The 17,335-nt window shown below is 52.4% G+C and overlaps 3 protein-coding genes across 7 annotated transcripts in view; 1 reads left to right on the top strand and 2 right to left on the bottom strand.

Moving 5' to 3' along the window:
• Positions 1-5,027, bottom strand: part of OSBPL7 (oxysterol binding protein like 7) — a 15,619-nt gene extending 10,592 nt beyond the window's left edge. The window contains exons 1-10 of one of the 2 annotated variants that reach the window (XM_011382700.1): positions 4,860-5,027; positions 3,390-3,544; positions 3,118-3,243; positions 2,883-2,936; positions 2,182-2,295; positions 1,711-1,821; positions 1,495-1,612; positions 708-811; positions 248-340; positions 34-166 (exon numbers count right to left, since the gene is read on the bottom strand). In XM_011382700.1, coding sequence (XP_011381002.1) covers positions 34-166; positions 248-340; positions 708-811; positions 1,495-1,612; positions 1,711-1,821; positions 2,182-2,295; positions 2,883-2,936; positions 3,118-3,243; positions 3,390-3,464 — 928 coding nt within the window. In that variant the 5' untranslated portion in view covers positions 3,465-3,544; positions 4,860-5,027. Of the gene's footprint in view, positions 1-33; positions 167-247; positions 371-707; positions 812-1,494; positions 1,613-1,710; positions 1,822-2,181; positions 2,296-2,882; positions 2,937-3,117; positions 3,244-3,389; positions 3,545-4,859 lie in introns of both variants that reach the window. The other variant, XM_011382699.2, reaches the window with a different exon arrangement.
• Positions 5,028-6,622: 1,595 nt separating this feature from the next.
• MRPL10 (mitochondrial ribosomal protein L10) lies at positions 6,623-12,590 on the bottom strand. Its single transcript, XM_011382698.2, has 5 exons — positions 12,468-12,590; positions 10,493-10,662; positions 8,761-8,925; positions 8,344-8,488; positions 6,623-7,592 (listed from the first exon to the last, which is right to left on the bottom strand). Exons 1-5 carry the CDS (start codon positions 12,517-12,519, stop codon positions 7,336-7,338), a joined length of 789 nt encoding a protein of 262 aa, XP_011381000.1. The 5' UTR covers positions 12,520-12,590; the 3' UTR covers positions 6,623-7,335.
• A 63-nt stretch (positions 12,591-12,653) lies between these two features.
• On the top strand, positions 12,654-17,328 carry LRRC46 (leucine rich repeat containing 46). Of its 4 annotated transcripts, none has more exons than XM_023524654.1 (9): positions 12,654-12,720; positions 12,861-12,982; positions 13,083-13,188; positions 14,520-14,628; positions 15,429-15,475; positions 15,751-15,860; positions 16,029-16,098; positions 16,431-16,570; positions 16,846-17,328. In XM_023524654.1, the coding sequence occupies exons 2-9, from the start codon at positions 12,973-12,975 to the stop codon at positions 17,193-17,195; spliced, it is 942 nt and encodes a 313-aa protein (XP_023380422.1). In that variant the 5' UTR covers positions 12,654-12,720; positions 12,861-12,972; the 3' UTR covers positions 17,196-17,328. The 4 variants fall into 4 exon arrangements, with proteins under 4 accessions (XP_023380422.1, XP_011380998.1, XP_023380424.1 ...); XM_011382697.2 differs by having other exon boundaries at positions 12,698-12,716; XM_011382696.2 differs by having other exon boundaries at positions 12,661-12,982.
• The last annotated feature ends 7 nt before the right edge of the window (positions 17,329-17,335 follow it).

The raw sequence follows: 17,335 nt of genomic DNA, 5'->3' as shown, positions 1-17,335 counted from the left end.
CCTGCTCCTCGTCGCCCTCCGTCATACACTCACCCTTCTGCGCCAGGGCCCAGAAACTGCGCTGCAGGTGGGCATAGTCTGGGGGAGGTAGCCCACGGGGTCCTGAGTGGTCCCGAGACTCCAGGTAGCGAGAGAGGTTGGGAACAGAGCCATGGAGACGACCGACCTGTGGGTGAGGGGAGGGGTTGAAGAGGAAGCCTCCTTCAGAACATCCCACCCTGTGCCTAGGGTCTACACCCCACCTCACCCGTCCAATGGTGTCATCCTTGGCAAAGCTCTGTGTGCACCACATGCGGCTGGTCCGTTTCCCCTTCTTGGGTCTCTCCGTTGTCACTGAGGCCTGGCAAGTCGAGGTGGGGGGAGTTTCACTCTTAGGGTGGAGAAAAGGGGCAGCAACCATCAAAGCCAGGAGAGGGGCAGGTGGTCATGGGGGAGGGTGCAGAGACAGCTGACATCCCAGAGGAAGAAGACCAACATCCTGGCAGGTACGTGGGCACAGGAGGAAGGGGTCGCTCCAAAGGGGCAGAGAGACGGCCTTGAGGCAAAATGGACATGGGAGAAGAAGCAACTAGGCAGATGTGTGGCTCTCCTGAAAACAGCAGTGACATAAGGGGAACAAGGGACCTGTCCAGGGAAGTGATGGGATGAACGTGACAAGCAGGAGAGAGACCCCTGGACGGGAGCCTGCCTCCTCCCCTGGACCTCACCTGGTGTGTGGGGATCACAGGGGCTGAGGGGATTCGGTGCAGGGACTCCAGGCTCTGGAGGAGTCTGTGCAGTTCCTGGAGCTTCCCCTGGCACTCGGAGAGCTCTGTGGGAAGAATGAGGAAGTCCCTCTCCCAACGCTGGCCGGGGTGCAAAGTCTGTCCCCCAGCTTCCCTTCCTTCTCCAAAGACTTCACCTGGCGGCCAGGGAAATCCTGACACTGTCTCCCCCTCCCCCACTCATGAGCCCAAAGCAGTTCCCAGGTCCCGCCCCTTGGTCTGGCCTCACACTGGTTCCCCAAGAGAGCCGGCACCCTGATCTTCACTGTCTCCAGAGCACGCCTCACCTCTGCTGTCTCCTCGCAGGCTGGGGGCCTCACTCTTTCTCCCCCCAACTTGGTTTGCACTTCCTCTCCCAGGCCAACATTCCTAGAGTAGATTCCTACTCTAGGAATATGACTCCAGAGAACCTCCGTCCCAGGCACGACTCCTCGGTGCCCCTCCCTGCGTCGGCTGGCCATACTTTTTTTCTCACGAGGCCTGGCCCTGTGTTTCTGTCTGTCCATGTGCCTAGGGCACAAGCCCAGCCACCCTTTGTAAGACTGGGGCTCCCAGGGCAGGGCCTGAGTAGACGTGATCACCTCGGAGGCAGAGGCTTCTCCCCGACCAGACTGGGACTCCCTGAGGCCAGGATGAAGGTAACATTTTCTCCTCCTTGTGACCGCTGATGCCACCTAGACCTGACAATGTGGGCCCTACCCACCAAGACTCAGTGCCAGGAGCCCCTCACCATGAGAGCAGCGGTCTAGGCCGTCACTGCCCCTCAGCCAGGAAGACACCTTCTCTCGAGGTCCAACCCCAGGAAGAGCCGAGGCACTAACTGCAGTGGGAAGCTGGGCACCAGGAACCTGTGGGGTGAGTCAAGGATCAGGAAGGATGGTGCCCACCTCCCTGGGTCTCACAGTTCCCTGAATCCCCACATCTCCCGCCCCAGGGCCCATCTAACCTTCCGGTGAGTGGTGCCGGACAGCGGACCGCGGGGCACATCCAGGCGCTGGGCCAGGCGGTGGGCACGCAGTTGGGTCACCCAACTCTGGAACAGGTCCTGGGATTTGATCTGTAGAAGTGATGGCAAGGGAGAGGGATACATGGAAGGAGGACTGCTTTCCAAGAGGAAGAAGTCAGGGCCCTGGTCCCCAGGCAAGCAGGCTCTCCCGCTTTAGTGCCCAGCTTGTGCAGAGGCCCCATGCAGGGAGGCAGAGCACAGCTTCCCCAAGTGTCTGAGCCCTTAGTTCTGTGCCTGTTCACATAACAACAGACAGGGGTGGTTTGCCATTGGCTACTGGACACGATAGTAACTCTCACTTGTCAAACGCATGGACAGACAGACCCTCAAGCCCCTGTCCCCCTCTCTGTGTGCCTCAGTGCCTCTGCCAGGCTAGGGGCCAATCCACCACTTGGCTCCCAAGGATGTCACCTTGAGATGGTAGATGTTGTCTTCGGTGTCAAGGTCAATGCGCTGGGCTTTTTTGTTGATGGACATGACAGATAATCGGACATCAATGGAGCCATGGAGCTTCCCCTTGGTGATCTGGAGCGGATTGATGGTGGGGGAAAAGGGGCTGGCTTTAGACCCCTGGACCACAGAGCCACCATCTTCCTAAGGCCACTCTAGGTTCAAGGGCCAGGCAGTAGGTCCACCCTCATGCCCAAGTCACAGTAGCAGCAGGGACTTGTCAGTCATGCTCTTGTGAGGAGAACTCAGAAGTCACATTCTGAGCTTGAAGGAGTCACAGGACAGGAAAAACTATCCCACCCTCGGGAGTCCTCAAGGCCAAGGAAGAGAGAGCCTCGGCGGCCAGGCTTTCGGTTTTTTATTCCCGAATGAAACAAGGACAAGGATGATAAAGCTCCCCTTTCTTGGGTACTTTTGTGCCAGGCATAGTCTTGAGGGCCCTTACCAAGATGACAGTGACGCTACAAATGGGTGAGGGCACTCTCCCCATCTTAGAGATGAGGGGGCTAAAACTTAGGGAAGACACTTGTTCAAGACCCCACACCCAGGAATGGTGTACCTGAGATTCAGGCCCTGCTCTGGGGGATTCCAGAAGCTCCCTGCCTGCCCAGGGCATTCTGGAGCCAGACTCCTCCCGCCACCCTGGCCAGCCCCTGACTCACATCTTGCCGAGTGTTTGCGTAGCGAAGGATCCCATCCTCGAGCACAAAGTACCTCTGTAACGATGCCCGGGAGAAACAGGACCCAGGTAGCCAAGAGAAAAAGGTGTGGGGAGAGAGCAACCACATACATGGACCTTTCTTCTTGACACGCCCACACCCGGCACTGCCCAGCAGCTACCCAAACTTCCCCAACCCTCCACACATCTGGCCCTGCCCTTTGCCCTGCCCACCCTACCTTGTGCCAGCCCTTCAGAGGCCACTTCCTCTTCTTGAGCAGGTGGCCTTCCTGCCTCTCAGGCATGATATCCTCTGCACCCCGTTGGCCCCGAGGCTCTTCCACTACCTCCCACAGCTCAGAAGCCTGCAGTCCAGGACAGAGTGGGGGAGTGGCTGGTGAGACCCCACTACCTCCCACAGCTCAGAAGCCTGCAGTCCAGGACAGAGTGGGGGAGTGGCTGGTGAGAGCCAAGTGAGTCCCAACCCAATGCGTGCTTCCGGCCCTCAGACCTGCTGGGCACTGCTGGGCTTTGTAGACTGAGTGCTCTCTGCCAGCGAGGGAGGACCCCTCTCTTGGAAGTCCATGGAGAAGGGAGTGGCCACTCCCTGCTGAGGATGAAGAACAGGGTGGAAGGGGAAGGATGTCACCTTGTCCTGAGGGGGCCCTTGAAACAAGAGAAAAAATCCATTAGCACAGACCTGCTATCACCTCTACCTCTAATCTCTCCTGCATCCTGAGGCAAGAGCTCACCAACACATCTGCTCACCTGTCCCGCCTCTCCTGAGTCTGTCCCTATCTCAACTTGGGTGGGTGTCCCGGCCTACACCCTCTTTCACTACAGCCACTTCAGGCTAGTTCACTGAGAGGTAGGCCAGTCCAGTAGAGAGAAAATCACGAAAAGTCTGCCCAGCCCCACCCTGGTGCACATTCTTGGGCTCCAGGAAACACTCAGTGCTTTCTCTGGAAGATTCCCTGGGGGTGATCAGAGGTGAGGCAGGGGAATGAAGAAAGAGGCTCTCAAACAGGCCAGAGGAATTCAGAGACTAGACAAGCAAGATCTCAACCCAGCTCCTCTTCCTTCAAGAACTCTGCACCCATACCACCATGGCTTGGAGACTGCTCTGCCATGACACCCCGACCCCCTAACCCCTTCATCCCAACTCCCCACCAACTGGTCCCCATATCCTCTAGTTCTCGGGCTAGTTTTCTGCACAGAGAAACCGAGGCCTGAGAAAGCCCCCTTTTCCCCTGCGCCTCCTCTCATCAAACACAAGGATGCCCACCAAAGCCTCACATCCCCTTTCTACCATCCCAGTCTTTGGGGCTCTTGAGAAGTACTACCCACCCGGAGAGAGCAGGGGACTAGGCCAATGGAGACACTGAGGCAGGAGAGAAAAGGCAGCTAAGAACAGGCAGGGGTCCACACACGTCCCGCAGCAGTGCCCACAGGGGCCCGTGGCACCAGCCCTGGCCATCCTGGCTCCACAGGGACATCAATAATGCATGAGGCTCTGTGCATGTGAGACGGGGGAGGGGACTAGAGGGGCGAGGTTGGCCTGAGGCTGGGGAAATAGCTCAGATCTTCTAAGAGCTTTTAAGCACCTGAGGAATTGAGGCCAGAGGGAACAGGGACTTGGTGGGGCAGGGGTGACTGGGAGGCCATGGCAGAGGGGCCCTTGCTGCCAGAAGCTGACCCAGGGGGTGAAACTCCTGCATTTAGCCATTGAAAGTTCCCAAACTCTCCTTGTGTTTGGGTATTCCTGTGCCCTTTTCCTGGCCCTGTGGATCCTGGCCTCTTGCTGCTTGTAGGTGGAGGGGGAGGCTCTGTTACTAGAGGGTACTGGATTGAGGTGAGCCAGGGGGGTGTCCCCTCTCCACCTCCATTCCCACCCCCGTCTCCGGAGAAGCAGACCTGCCAGCTTCAGGTGTGAGAAAGCCCTCACGGGGAATGTCAGTTGATGCCAGCGTGGCCCCCTTACCCCAGAGTCCATGGACGCCAGTGCTCCTTGGCCCGCACACTGCTCCACCTCTGAGTCACCGTCTCGAGTCGCCCGCTCCCTGCTCACCGGGCTGAGCAGTGGCAGCAGCTGCTGCAGGAACCAGGAAGGAAGGAGACGGTGGAGCCTCCCCTCTCGCCGGATCTCCCCACCTTCCCCTCCCCCTGTCCCTCCTCCCGCCAAGCTCCGGGCAGCCGCTCAGCTCTGCCCCCCTGCTCCCCGGAGGACTCAGGGCCGAGTGACTCCCCAGCACCGAGGAAGCTTGGGAATGGGTGCAGAGTCCCCACTGGGCACAGTTCCAAAGGGATTACAGAGGACGGGGGAGCTGCTGGCTTCAAGCCAATGGCGGTAAAGGGTTTACTCAGACTAGTGTGGCCTTGATCCCAGTCAGTACCCAAGGCCATTTCCTTATTAACTCCCGCCTCTCGTTTTACATCTGAAAATAGATTGCAAAATTTGGAGCCAGCAAAGTATCAGGTTGAAGGGAGGATATGGATGCCCCTTTGGGACATTAGACAATGCCAAGAGCATGGTCAGCAGGGCAGTCAATGCTCAAAAGGGTCAGCCGGTGGCCCCCTACAGAGGCTGTCACTGGTCAGATCCCATTGGGTGGGGAGACTGGAAGTACCTCTGTGGTAAGACAAAACCCCCAGCCTGGAGTCTGCACCAGGAGTGCATCTGGGGCAGGAACCAGCCGGCTGTTAAAGGGCTAGCTGGAGTCAACTCGGGTACCCTCCCTTTCTCAGAACCTCTGCCCTTCTACTGGAGTTCTGTGTTCGGCTGCTCAATTCTAACGAAAAATCAGCTCTTGAGAAAGGTCTAAAAGTCATTCAAATGAATGTGAAACTGATACCTTTAAGTGCAGTGAAGCTACTTTCTGCAAAGTAGAATTTTAGTGGTGGGGCCCCAGGCACGATCAGCAGGTGAAGGATGCTATATAGGGTTCTTCTTTGATTCAGAAATGATGTAGGCCACTCCCCCCACCCATCTTGTCCCCACACATGGCCTTGATTGACCTTTCAGGGTCTTACACATCTCTCAGGAGATGCCTACTCTGTGCCATTCAAAACCTCAGCACTGCTCTGGCCACTCCAGGAGGGTGGTTAGCATCGTGTGGCTCTGAGAATCAGGAAGAGTACTGGGCAGCAGTGGCCAGACTGACTCTGGTGTCTGGGAGCCTCAAGTGCCTCCTCATTCACTTCACATTGAGCATCTCTGGGCATCTGGCACAGAGCTGGGTGCGGTGGGCAGTTGGTCCTGGACCAGGCCATAGAAGAGCTGCTGATCACTACTGCCACAGCGGTGCCTGTCCGAGACTGAAGAAGCTGTGGCATTGCTCCAAGTCAAGAAGGAATGCTCAATAGGCACTCGCCCCCATCACCCCTGAATCCACCCAGGGCATGCTCCAGGGATAAGCGTGGGCTGCTAAACATACTCTTTCATTAGGAACTTTTGTTCCCCAAGACTTGGACGAGGCCTTCCACTTGAGAACCCTCAGATCCCCTCATTAATCCTGGTTCCCCCGCCAGCATCTTTGCTCAGAACCACTTGAGACATGTTAGCTACAGGGAGAGTTGGCAGCTGTCCTCAAAAGGCCAAGTATGTAAGAGATGCCATTTGTGAGAGCAGGGAAAGGGAGGTAAAAGGCTCAGACATGGTAAAGAGAATTTTTTAGGAAGGAGAGTCTGAGATGACCCTGAGAATAAGTCTATAGGGAGGATAAGCTTATAAAAAGCAAAACAGACTAAAGTAAAATGCGTATCTTTTTATCATAAAGCAATGTTCCCAAACTTTCTACAACATGGCACACTCCGAGGGAAAATGAACAGCCAAGCACACCTGGGACCCTAGTGTAAAAATCCAGGGCATGGTCTTCAGAGCAGAGAGCCTGATTCAAGTCTGTTTGGCCATTTACCAACTTTGTGACCTTGAAAAGCCCTTTAACTTCTCTGCCCCTTAGTTTTCTTCTCTGTGAAATGGGGCTAACATGGTGAGAAATGAAAGAACTAATACATGGACGGCGGTCAGCACGCAGCCTGGCACAGCAGGCTCTCAATAGTAGAAGCCGTTCTTAGCACAATTAGTCAGTTGAGCTATTCTGATATACGAGGGGACAGGCTGGGGAAGACATGTGCAAAAAACATGAGCACAAAAGAAGACAATGTCCTCATCTGTTCAGCTTCCCTGCCATGAACGTGGAGAGCTGAGATTTTGTTCTTGTCAGGTCCCGAGCTGGAAATACTAAGGACGAAAGACGACGATTAAAAGCCTTCATTCTGAAATGGACTCCTTCTTCATCTCCAAGTGGCCCTGCATCTGAGGAGGTCATTGTCAGCAGAAGCCAGGGAACATATGTCACTCCCCACCCCGAGTTCTTCCACATCTCCGGAAGGACAGCGTACCAGCATAACCAATGGGGCAGGGTGTATTTATGGGCAGGCTGGGTACAACAGGCTGGCTATGAGTCTGGAACAGGGTCGGGAGAATTGGGCTGCCCACTGGCTGACACGACGGAGTCCCCCTCGTGTTGTTGTCTGACATACTGATCCAACAGGGCGGTCAGTTGGAGGGGCTGGTACTGGAGCAGGGAGTGGGTCTGGGCCATGAGGAAGGTGAGTCCTCCTACCAGCTCCCCCTGCACCAGGGCCAGGCTGGGAAGTTTGGAGTAGTTGATGAAGCCCTGCCTGCTGAGGATGACGTTATCGATGCAGCCACCTGAAAGAACACAGGGTCAGCCGGGCTCCCTACAAATGCCTTTCTTCTCTGAAAACAACATTCCAACCCTCGGAACTGCTCTCCATTGCCCTTTACCTCCCAGCCTTCCCCCATCTGGTTCCCACTTATGCCCCATCCCACTCCCACTCCATCTGGGACTGATCCCCTCCCCTTACATAAATCATCCACCTGGCCTAACCCCCACTAAGTCAGTTTCCTAAACTTTCTTGAAGAATCATGGAGTATGTGTTTGTATGTGAGTGTGGTAGATTGTAAAGACAGATTCCTGCCCCGTTCCCCGCTTCCACAGGGTCCTATGAAATCAGTATTCTATGGAGAAGCAGCACCTCCAGGGATTCTTAGCATCAGGGGAGTCCGGAAAACAATGCCCACCGCCCCTTAGCTCAGCACCCTTCACTTGGGCTAATTAAGTATCTCTGTCTGTATGGGTTTCAGCATCTTCTACCTCATTGCTGGATTCAAAGTGTCTAAACTTCCTTTCCCAATAGAGTCCTCTTTGCCTTCCATAATCTTCCCCCAGTGCAGAAGTAACACAGAGCCAACACAGGTGTTAGAATGACACAGGCAGCCCTCAACAAACGGTGCTGTTGAGGTAGATCCCACCTGTGAGAGGATGTTCCCTCCAAGGATGTCCACGGTTTCACCCACTCATGCCTAGCAGATGGCACTACGCTTCTGTAGCACCTGCTCCCCTTCACCCCATCTCCAACTGGCAGCAGGGTTTGCTCACCTAGCAGTGGCAGGAAAGGCATACCCTTCAAGATTCGCACCATCTCCTTGACCTTGGGCTCTTCACTGACCAGCAGCAGGTTGTGCCCCACAAAAAGGGGAAGCAGGTTTTGGTACTTGGAATCCTCTAGGAATGGCTTCAGGACCTGGAGCAATGGGAAAGAAGGATTTATCGGGGACAAGTGGGAGGAAGAGCTGCCCACCTTGGTCCCAGGCCACATCAGGTTGAGGATGAAACTCGAGGGTCTCCTCAGCCCCTGATCGCAGTTTAGGCACCAGGCTAGAGGGCTGCTGGTGCAGGGGAGGAGTCAGAAGTGCCCTATCTAGGGGGAGATGCTAGGGTCTGAGTCGGCAGGGCGGGGAGTGGGGGTAAGGGGGGTGACTATGGGCAGGGCCCATGGGTAGGGCCACTTCCTACCTGATTAGGGAAGACCTTCATCAAGATCTTGTGTTTCCGCAGCTGGTGCCGCATAAAAATCTTGTCCTCCGCACTCAGAGCCACATTCTGACAGACAGCTATCATTCGGTTGTCTCGGAAAACTGCTGCTATCTCCCGACGGAGAAGCCGGATGAGGCCTGTCTCCTGAAGTCAGGAAGGGATGACACCAAAGGGACATAAGCTGCCTCTTCTCCTTGCACCCCTTAATCCCTCAGAGATGGGTGCTGGGCTTCTGGTGATGCCCAAATATGAGGAAGATCAGGGTACAGCAGGATAGTTGGGCCCCTTTCGGAAACACGTTCCATCTCCCACTCTATCTTTTCATTTTCGTTAGATAGTCGCAGTCTTTAGAGTAGTGTTTTTCAAATCTGAGAACACTCGGTTCCCCCTAACTGCTCAGCAATCTGACCCAATCAACATTATTGGACAACAATATTGTCAAAATTATTTCAATTATCCCTCTGACACTGTACTCATGTTGAATTAGTTTACCAATTATAAATACAAGATAACTCTTTTGCAGTGTTAATTCAAACTTGAGGCATTTTCACAGAACAAGGCTTCCTTTTCTTAAGACAGTGCTTCTCAGAGTTGAGAACTTGTGAACCTGAGAATACATTCACAGACCTCCATAAACACTGTAAGAGACTTTTTTTCACCATAGCAATGATTCCACAATTTACTTAAACAGTGGAGTACCTAAAAGTCATGGTGCACTTTGCAGAATATCATGGAAATGTTAACATATACAAGGTAAAATAATGGAAGACTCACTTTGGTGCCAAATCTAGATTCCAGACCTGCCCTGTCTAATACAGTAGCTGCTAGTTATGAAGTAGCAAGCACCACTAGCTTAATAAAAAATTAAGCTAGTGGGAAAAAAATCTGAGTGGGAAAATTCCGTTCAAGGACTGTACTGCTGTCTGAATGTGGGGTTATCAACCAGTTTTTCTATCGGTCAGTTTTGGCTGGGCAAAAGCTAAATCCTGCTGAAAGAGATCCAGACATTGAAACATAGTTTGTCAAGTACTCGACAGGCTGATTCTTCAGGGCTCATTTCAGATAGCTCTTTGCTTTCACAGGGAGAAAACCCAGGTGCGTAGGTTCTACCCAGCCATTAGTCTTTGAGGAATCTCTGCCGAATGACTCATCACCTCTTGCATCAGTGTGTGACATCTGACCTAAATTTCTCAAGCTGCAGTTGCTGCTCACCTCCCATCTCCCAGACTCTAGCAGGAGAGGACAGCTAACTAGTCTTTAAGCAGCAGTGGCCAACTAGAAACTAGAATTTATTAGATACTGCAGTAAAAGGAACCACCATAAAGTCACAAAATCCCCACTGGTCTTTCTGTCCTTTTTCAAGAACAGAATACCTGTTATTTCTCTAGGAAAACGTGGAAGCTTCAAGTCCTTCAAGACAGGAAAGAGATACTCTTCCCTATCCCTACCTGCTTGGATAGCTTTTACACACTTATTTTTGATCACAAGAATGAAGAAAATTCAGGAGGCCCGTCCAATCCGCAGAGTCCAAATAACCAATGCCAAATCAAGCACGGATTTCATTTTAAAGTAGCTGGGGCATGGAATCAAAGTGAAGAAGTAATAACATGGATGACTGTATCCTAGAGTCCTACTTCACTATGGTCACTGAGACAAGATCACTTTAATCCTCCATCACACCACCAAGTGACATGCCCAGTCTCCTCCTTACCTCTTGGCGGGGCTTGGAAGGAGGTGTCAGGCATCTTGGATTGACAGCAGGCTTGGGGGGGATATACTCAGTCACAGCCATCAGCTTCTGCCTCTCAAAGTGCATCACGCGACGGTGGCGGGTAACAGCTTTGGAGCCACGACGGACAGTTTGGAGGGTGGGCAGCCTGCCTAAGAGGAGAAATTGCAATGCAGTGAGATGCAGCCTCTTCTGGGGCCTTAGTCTGTCCCAGAAGGAGAAAAAGCCCATCCTCTAGGCAGAGACAACCCTGGCTCACAGAGCTAGACTCAACGCAAGAGTAGAATGAAGAATTTCCTGCCAGAAATCCTGAATCCCCAAACCTTCTCTTCTCTTTCAGTGGGTGACTTTAGGTCAGTTGCTCGATCCTTTGAAGCTCTCATTTCTCTAGCACTTCTTTATGCACAGAGATAGGGGTAAAGATGAAGACCAGAGAAAATATTCTGAACACATTAAAAAAGGAGGGGGAGAGGGTTGAGTAAACTTTTTCTTAAATTGCCAAATAGTAACTATTTTAAGAGCCAAACAGTCTCTATCACCACTACTCAAGTCTGCCACTGTATCATGAAAGCTGTCATAGATAATATGTAAACAAATACACGTGGCTGAGTTACAATAAACATTATTTATAAAACATGGTGACTGCCATCATTTGCCAACCCATGGTCTAAATCAGTGGCCTCCAGCCCCAATCAACAACATCAGCAGCACCCAGGAATTTCTTAGAAATACAAGTTTTCAGGCTCCATCTTAGACATACTGAATCAGCAGCTCTGGAGTGGAGCCTACAGTGTTTGAATAAGCTCTCCAGGGGACGCTGATGCATGAAGTTTGAAAGCCACTGCTCTAAGCACTGCTCTGAAGCCTTTTCCCATGATTTGAAGCAAAAAGGAAAAAAAGTTACACCACGTTCACAACTTCCCCTAAACAAGTCTTCCTTCCCTCCGCTCTTGTTTGTTGTCATCACTGGAGAGCACCCCCCAGGAGACAAGAGAACCGCTCTAAAGTACTGAGCCAAAGTGACCCCTTCATCCTCGACAAAAGGACCCAAGCTAGAGCTTCCCACTTTCAGCCCTTCCCAACACTGGGATAGAATCTCAGAGAAAGGTTCAGCTAGAAAGTGGCTCGAAGTCAGAAAGCATGGAGACTAACAGCAGTCACAAAATCTAACTGTTAAGAGTACAGGCTCTGAATTAGATGCAACCAGATTTTAATCTCTCTTCTGCTACTTACTAGCAGTTGCCTTGACCAGTCACTTGACTGGTCTAAACTTGAGTTTCTTCATTGTAAAAAGGGGATGAGAATGCCTTCTTCACCGGGTGCTTTAAGATTTAAATGAGATAATACATGTAAAGCACTTATCACTATGCTTGACTGATATTATGTGCTCAAAATCATTCATCAAACAAATACTTATTGCATGCCTAATAATGTCACACATTACACCTGCTGGCTATGCTGAATGAATATGGCTCTGCCCTATCGGAGTTTAAAGTGTAATACAGAAACAGCAAATAAACAAATGCAAAATTAGACTGTGATGGACTAAGGGGTCAATAAACGCGGTGCAAGGTAGACTTAACAGGGGAAACCTGCTTTGTAGAGGGTGGCGAGAGCAGGACTCAGGAGGTGACATTTAGGCTGAGACCTTAAAGAGACATAGTGCCAAGGTCGGGCGGGGAGGGTCCAAGCAAAGTAAATGAGGTGAGCAAAACCTGGGTAGTGGATTACGGAAAATAAATACTATGGTTGTCGTTGACGCTGTTGTAGTGTTGCGGTTATTACTAGAGTCTAGAATCACAGAGAATTAGATGGGGGTATGGTGCCGGCGTTCTAGCTGGGGTCATCGAGAGTTGTCTGGGGTCACAGATTACGGAAGTTCAGTCGTAGAGAAGGGGAGACGACGACTAGTGAGCACCGGCTGCAACGCGCAGTGAAGACCTGGGCCACTCCTTACCCGCCTGGGGCAGGAGACCCCCTCGCAGTATCCCAGCCGCTGCCGCAGCCATTGCCACCGGAAAAACGAACGGGAGCCCAACGGAAGGAGCTAAGGACTGTGGGAGACCTGGGGCCGGAAGCGGCGGGCGGATCCACCAGCTGGAGCAGTGCTCAGCGCATGCGCTGAACCCGCCCCCGAACGCCCCACCTAGCGTCCGGTCTCCTAGCAACGACGCCAGACACCGCTGAGCCTCTTTCCTCTGCACCCGCAAGTACCACCCTCCCCCAGTTTGCGACCAGCAAAGCCCCTCTACACCCCTCAAACTCTAGACCCTCTACTTCGATTTGCTTTTGTCTCTCACGTCACCTCGATAATTTGCTCTGAAACCACCCCTCTCTCTTGTCCCCGAAGTCTCCGAACTTCTCTCCTCATACCATCCTGGGTTCCACCATCCTCAGAAGCTGTCCAAGCTGCTCTGTTCTTCTAAGTTCCAATCCTGCCCCAGGCCAGCAGCCTTTAGATCATGCCTGGAGGTGAGCAGAGTTGTGGGATAGTGGGTAGAACAGCTGGATAACAGAAGGGGCGGGCCTCCAAAAATAAAGAAGCATAACAATCGGACCCATCTTTTCACAGCTAAGCTTGCCCAGAATCCAGAGGAAGGGGGCATGTGCATTACCGAAGCCCTTATCACTAAGCGGAACTTGACCTTCCCCGAGGATGAGGATCTGTCAGAGAAGATGTGAGTGCACAGGAGAGATAAGGGTGCTGGAAGATTGAAACACACAGGATGGCCAGTCCCCTGAGCTGTACTGATCTGTCAACTAATCTTTGTCCCTCTCTTACTCCACACATCCAATCAGTGGTAATGTCCAGTTGATTTTCTCTCCTTAAAAATCATTCATTCTATTTTCCACCATGCCTATTCAACTGCCTTAGATAAGGCTGTCATCACCTCTCAAGAATCTCCTAATTAGCCTTCCTGACCCCAGTCTAGTCTCGCCATTCTGTTGCCAAAGTGATCCTTTTAAATGACAAATCTGATCAGGCTCTCCCTGATAGATTCTTCCCAGAATAAAATTCAAACACCTTAGCATGAGTTGACCTTAGCATGAATACCGCCCACTCAGCCTTATTTCTTGCCACTCTCCACAAATGTGCAATTCCTCAAAGACCCCATGTTCTCATGCCTTAGTACCTTACTACTCAGAGTGGTGCTGGATGAGAGGAGAAGGGGACAGCAACTTCGGCATCACCTAGGAACTTGTTAGAAATGTAGAATCTCAGGCCCACCCAAGACCTACTGAATCAAAATCTGCATTTTAACAAGAACCCCAAGGGTTCATGGGCACATTAAAGTTCGAGAAGGGTTGGATTAACACATACTATTCCTTCTGTCTGAAATGCTTCCTTCTCATGCCCTTCTCACCTTCCTCGCTAACTCCTATTTATATATAACCTTCAAGAAGCATTCCTTGATTCTCTTACTCTGGACTCAGTGTACAGCCCATGTACTCCCTTAATCTCTTGCACTTGGCTCGCCATCCACTTTTCATAAATGTTTGGCCTGCTTCCGTAATGGTGATAAGCAGGGACTCTCTCATTTATCTCTTGGGGGCACTCAGTAAATGTTGATGAATTAATAAATGGGTGGATGGAACAAATAATGTTCCCTCCATGGATCACTCAAAATGGAAGTTAAGGAAGAGTCTTCCTGCAGAGATCGTCTCATCTCCGTCCCAGCTCCTGCCTCCACCATCGAGGAAGGCTTTCTTTGCCTCTTAGTCTCTCCAGGAATAATAAGCTGCCATCACTGAGTTTCCCAGTTAAAGGGCCCTGACTCCGCTCTCACTCTGATCCTTCCCAGTGCTTCTGACACAGCCAGGTCTCCCAATCAACCCAGTTTCATAATCTGGACACAACTCATGAGTCAAGGTGTTCCTGACATCTCTGATCAGTCACTTACCCATCTACATCTTCTTGAAACACATTTCCTCCCCCTTTCCCAACTTCTGTGCTAAGAAACCACAGAAGTGGCACTCTGCTATACCACCCTACTGACCATTCTCCCAGGTTTCACACTCTTGCTGAACTACAGACCGTCCGCCTGGACCGAGAGGGGATTACCTCTATCACGAACCTAGAAGGCCTCCAGAATCTTCACAGCCTCTATCTGCAAGAGGTAACTTCTTCCCCGCTGCCCTTCTTCCCCACTTGCTCCCTGTGGGCCAAGTATGTCTAATCTTAAAGGGGCTAACCAGGTCATCTTGCCCATTGGGCAGGCAGACCTTCACTGAAATCGTTCCCAAATGAACCAGGAATTCTACTGAATTGAAAGACCAGTCCTCCCAAAAGAGATCCTGATCATGTTCTTGAATCACTGTTTTTCATCAGACACCTTTTGGTCTAAAAGTTCTTGGTGTCTACCCTAAATCTTTCATGTTATATAGCTCAAGCCCATTTCCTGTTTTGAAGAAGAAGGAACCAGGAAGTTTCTTTTGCATCCTTCAGAACCTTGAAGGCTGTTTGTTAGTGGTGGTGGGTGGGTGGTTGACTTTCTGCCTCTCCTAGGTTGAATATACCCAGCTCCCCGAACCTTTCCCCACAGAAGCTTTAGAAATCAAAATAATATATGTTTATTGTTCCCTCCATGCATGCAGTTCCTCCCTACCAAGCCTTTCCCATTTCCCTGTGGTGCCTTGGTTTCCTTATCGGATTTCTAGGTCATTCTTTGGTTGTGAGGTAAGTCGGGTACACTTTAATCAAGTTCAGCCAGCCCCAGGTTTACACCCTTAACCATCCACCTGGAGAAAGCTAATCATCCTAAGGTAATGACAACCAGTTCTGGGACTGGGGTCATCATTCCCAAGTGCCAGATCTCCAGTTGCAAGAGTAGACATGGTCTTGAGGCTTTGTCCCTTCCAAGGGTCCCCCACCCAGCCTCCCTCAGCTTAATTTCCCCACTTTGGTTTCTTCCTGCAGAATAAGATCCAGCGAATTGAGAACCTGGCCTGCATCCCCTCCTTGCGGTATGTGATGCCAGGGCTCAGGCAGGGTGGGGGGAGGATGAATGGGCAGAAACCTGGTAACACCCCAAATAACTGGTTCAAACCTCTCCAAGCCTGGTTTTTTGTCAGCTGAGGATCCAGCAAGCCTAGCTCTGCTTCTATAACCCCAGAAGGCCATGTGTCCCCACTTGTCATCCAGCTGCCTAGCCAGGGACCTGAGTGCCTGGTGGCCTCTTTCTTTCCTCCAGCTGTTCTGTGATTCAGCTCTTTCTCTGTACCCCTCCATTCCCCTACAGCTTCCTGTCTCTGGCAGGAAACCGAATCAGGCAGGTGGAAAACCTCCGTGACCTCCCACACCTCCAGTTTCTGGACCTTTCTGAGAACCTGATAGAAAAGCTAAAGCTGGGTAGGAACACCCTCATCCTGGCCCGTCCTCTCTCCTCTCTGCCCCCATCTCCCTGTGCCTGCATTAACGGCGCATCCTCCAGGGGGTCCGGGGGCTCTGCAGAGAGGCAGTGGCTTTGGGCTGGAAGATGGGTATGAAAACCTCATTCCCCCATTTTGGCATGAGCAGATGAATTCCCCCAGAGCCTGCTCATCCTCAACCTGACTGGAAATAGCTGCACCAACCAGGATAGCTACAGGTGAGGAGGAACTGAAGGTGGGAAGAAAGGGGTGATGGCTGAGCTCCTCCTACTGGCTCCGTGTGGGCTCCCTCTCAGCCTGCAAACCTGGATTCCTGGTCCATGGCACCTTCTCCTCCCCGCCCTGGCTCAGGTACGCCCCTTTTCTCCATTCATTCCCATAACTCCACATGGAGCCAGCTCTCAGCTCCTTGGGGCTGACCACAGACCCATCTTCCCACTCATGAGCCACCACCCTTCCCGATGTGGGTGCTGTGGCTGTGTCTGCACATCCTCCCAGGCTCTACACCCAGGGGTGCCTTCCAGCATAGCCTCTGCTTTCTGCCCTGCAGGGAGCTAGTGACAAGAGCCCTGCCACTGCTCCTGGACCTGGACAGGCAGCCTGTGTCAGAGCGCTGGAACTCGGACGAGGAGGATGAAGCCTCAGATGAGGAGTTCCCAGAGCTGAGCGGCCCATTCTGCTCAGAGCGAGGTGACCCTGCTTTTTGAGGCCTGTAGCTTCCCCAGAGCTCACCCCTCCCCTCTGGGGTCTGGGGGAAGCTAAGGTGGCAGTGGTGTCTGGGGAAGTGGCCAGAAGAGGACAATACAGCTAGGGCTGGGTGTCAGCCTGGGCACACAGGTGACTCGTCCTCCCCACCCAAGCCTCAGGCTCCTCCCTATCAAGCATGGCAGTTTACTCAGGCCAGAGACCTCCTTCAACCCAGAGGTCCTCCTGCTGAGCCCAGGCTCCAACTACCACCCTCACAGGCTTCCTCAAGGAGCTGGAGAAGGACATGATTAGGCACAAGGAGCACAGGCAGCAGGCAGCCCTGACGGAGCACCTTTTGAGAATGGAGACACAGCCCACCCTCACTGAGCTCCCCTTGCTGCCCGGGAGGTCCGTGGCTGGGGACGGCAGCCCTTCTATCACTCTCAAGCAGGAGAAGGAGACACCCCACGAGTCTACCTCCTTGCCACACGCCTCCTCTGCCACCAAGAAACCATGCCCTCTGGTTTCCAGGGCAAGGAAGGGGGCCAGAGCAGCTGTAGCCACCAAGGCCTCTCTGGCTGGGGCCCCCAGCACAACCAAAACTACGACCAGAAGAGTTAAGAAGTGAAGCGCCGCCCATCCCTGTCAGTGGAGCCACAGGAACAAGGACTAGGCAAGAGCAAGAAGTGGGCCGCCCCTCCTCCTCAGAGCCCTCACCTGTGGCAGAAGCCTATCCCAATAAAGTGTCTCCGGGCCCTGAATATGTCT

This window comes from Pteropus vampyrus, unplaced genomic scaffold, assembly GCF_000151845.1.
Source record: "Pteropus vampyrus isolate Shadow unplaced genomic scaffold, Pvam_2.0 Scaffold486, whole genome shotgun sequence".
Lineage (NCBI taxonomy): Eukaryota > Metazoa > Chordata > Mammalia > Chiroptera > Pteropodidae > Pteropus > Pteropus vampyrus.
This window is presented reverse-complemented; position numbering and strand designations above follow the sequence as displayed.

Coding starts and splice junctions, on each gene's coding strand:
- MRPL10 (XM_011382698.2), bottom strand. CDS start 12,519: ATGGCTGCGGCAGCGGCTGGGATACTGCGAGGGGGTCTCCTGCCCCAG. Junction 8,489..8,760: donor TGAAGGTCTTCCCTAATCAG/GTAGGAAGTGGC, acceptor CCATTGCTCCAG/GTCCTGAAGCCATTCCTAGA. Junction 7,593..8,343: donor GCCTTTCCTGCCACTGCTAG/GTGAGCAAACCC, acceptor GTGTTCTTTCAG/GTGGCTGCATCGATAACGTC.
- LRRC46 (XM_023524654.1), top strand. Junction 15,861..16,028: donor GATAGAAAAGCTAAAGCTGG/GTAGGAACACCC, acceptor TGGCATGAGCAG/ATGAATTCCCCCAGAGCCTG. Junction 16,099..16,430: donor ACCAACCAGGATAGCTACAG/GTGAGGAGGAAC, acceptor TCTGCCCTGCAG/GGAGCTAGTGACAAGAGCCC.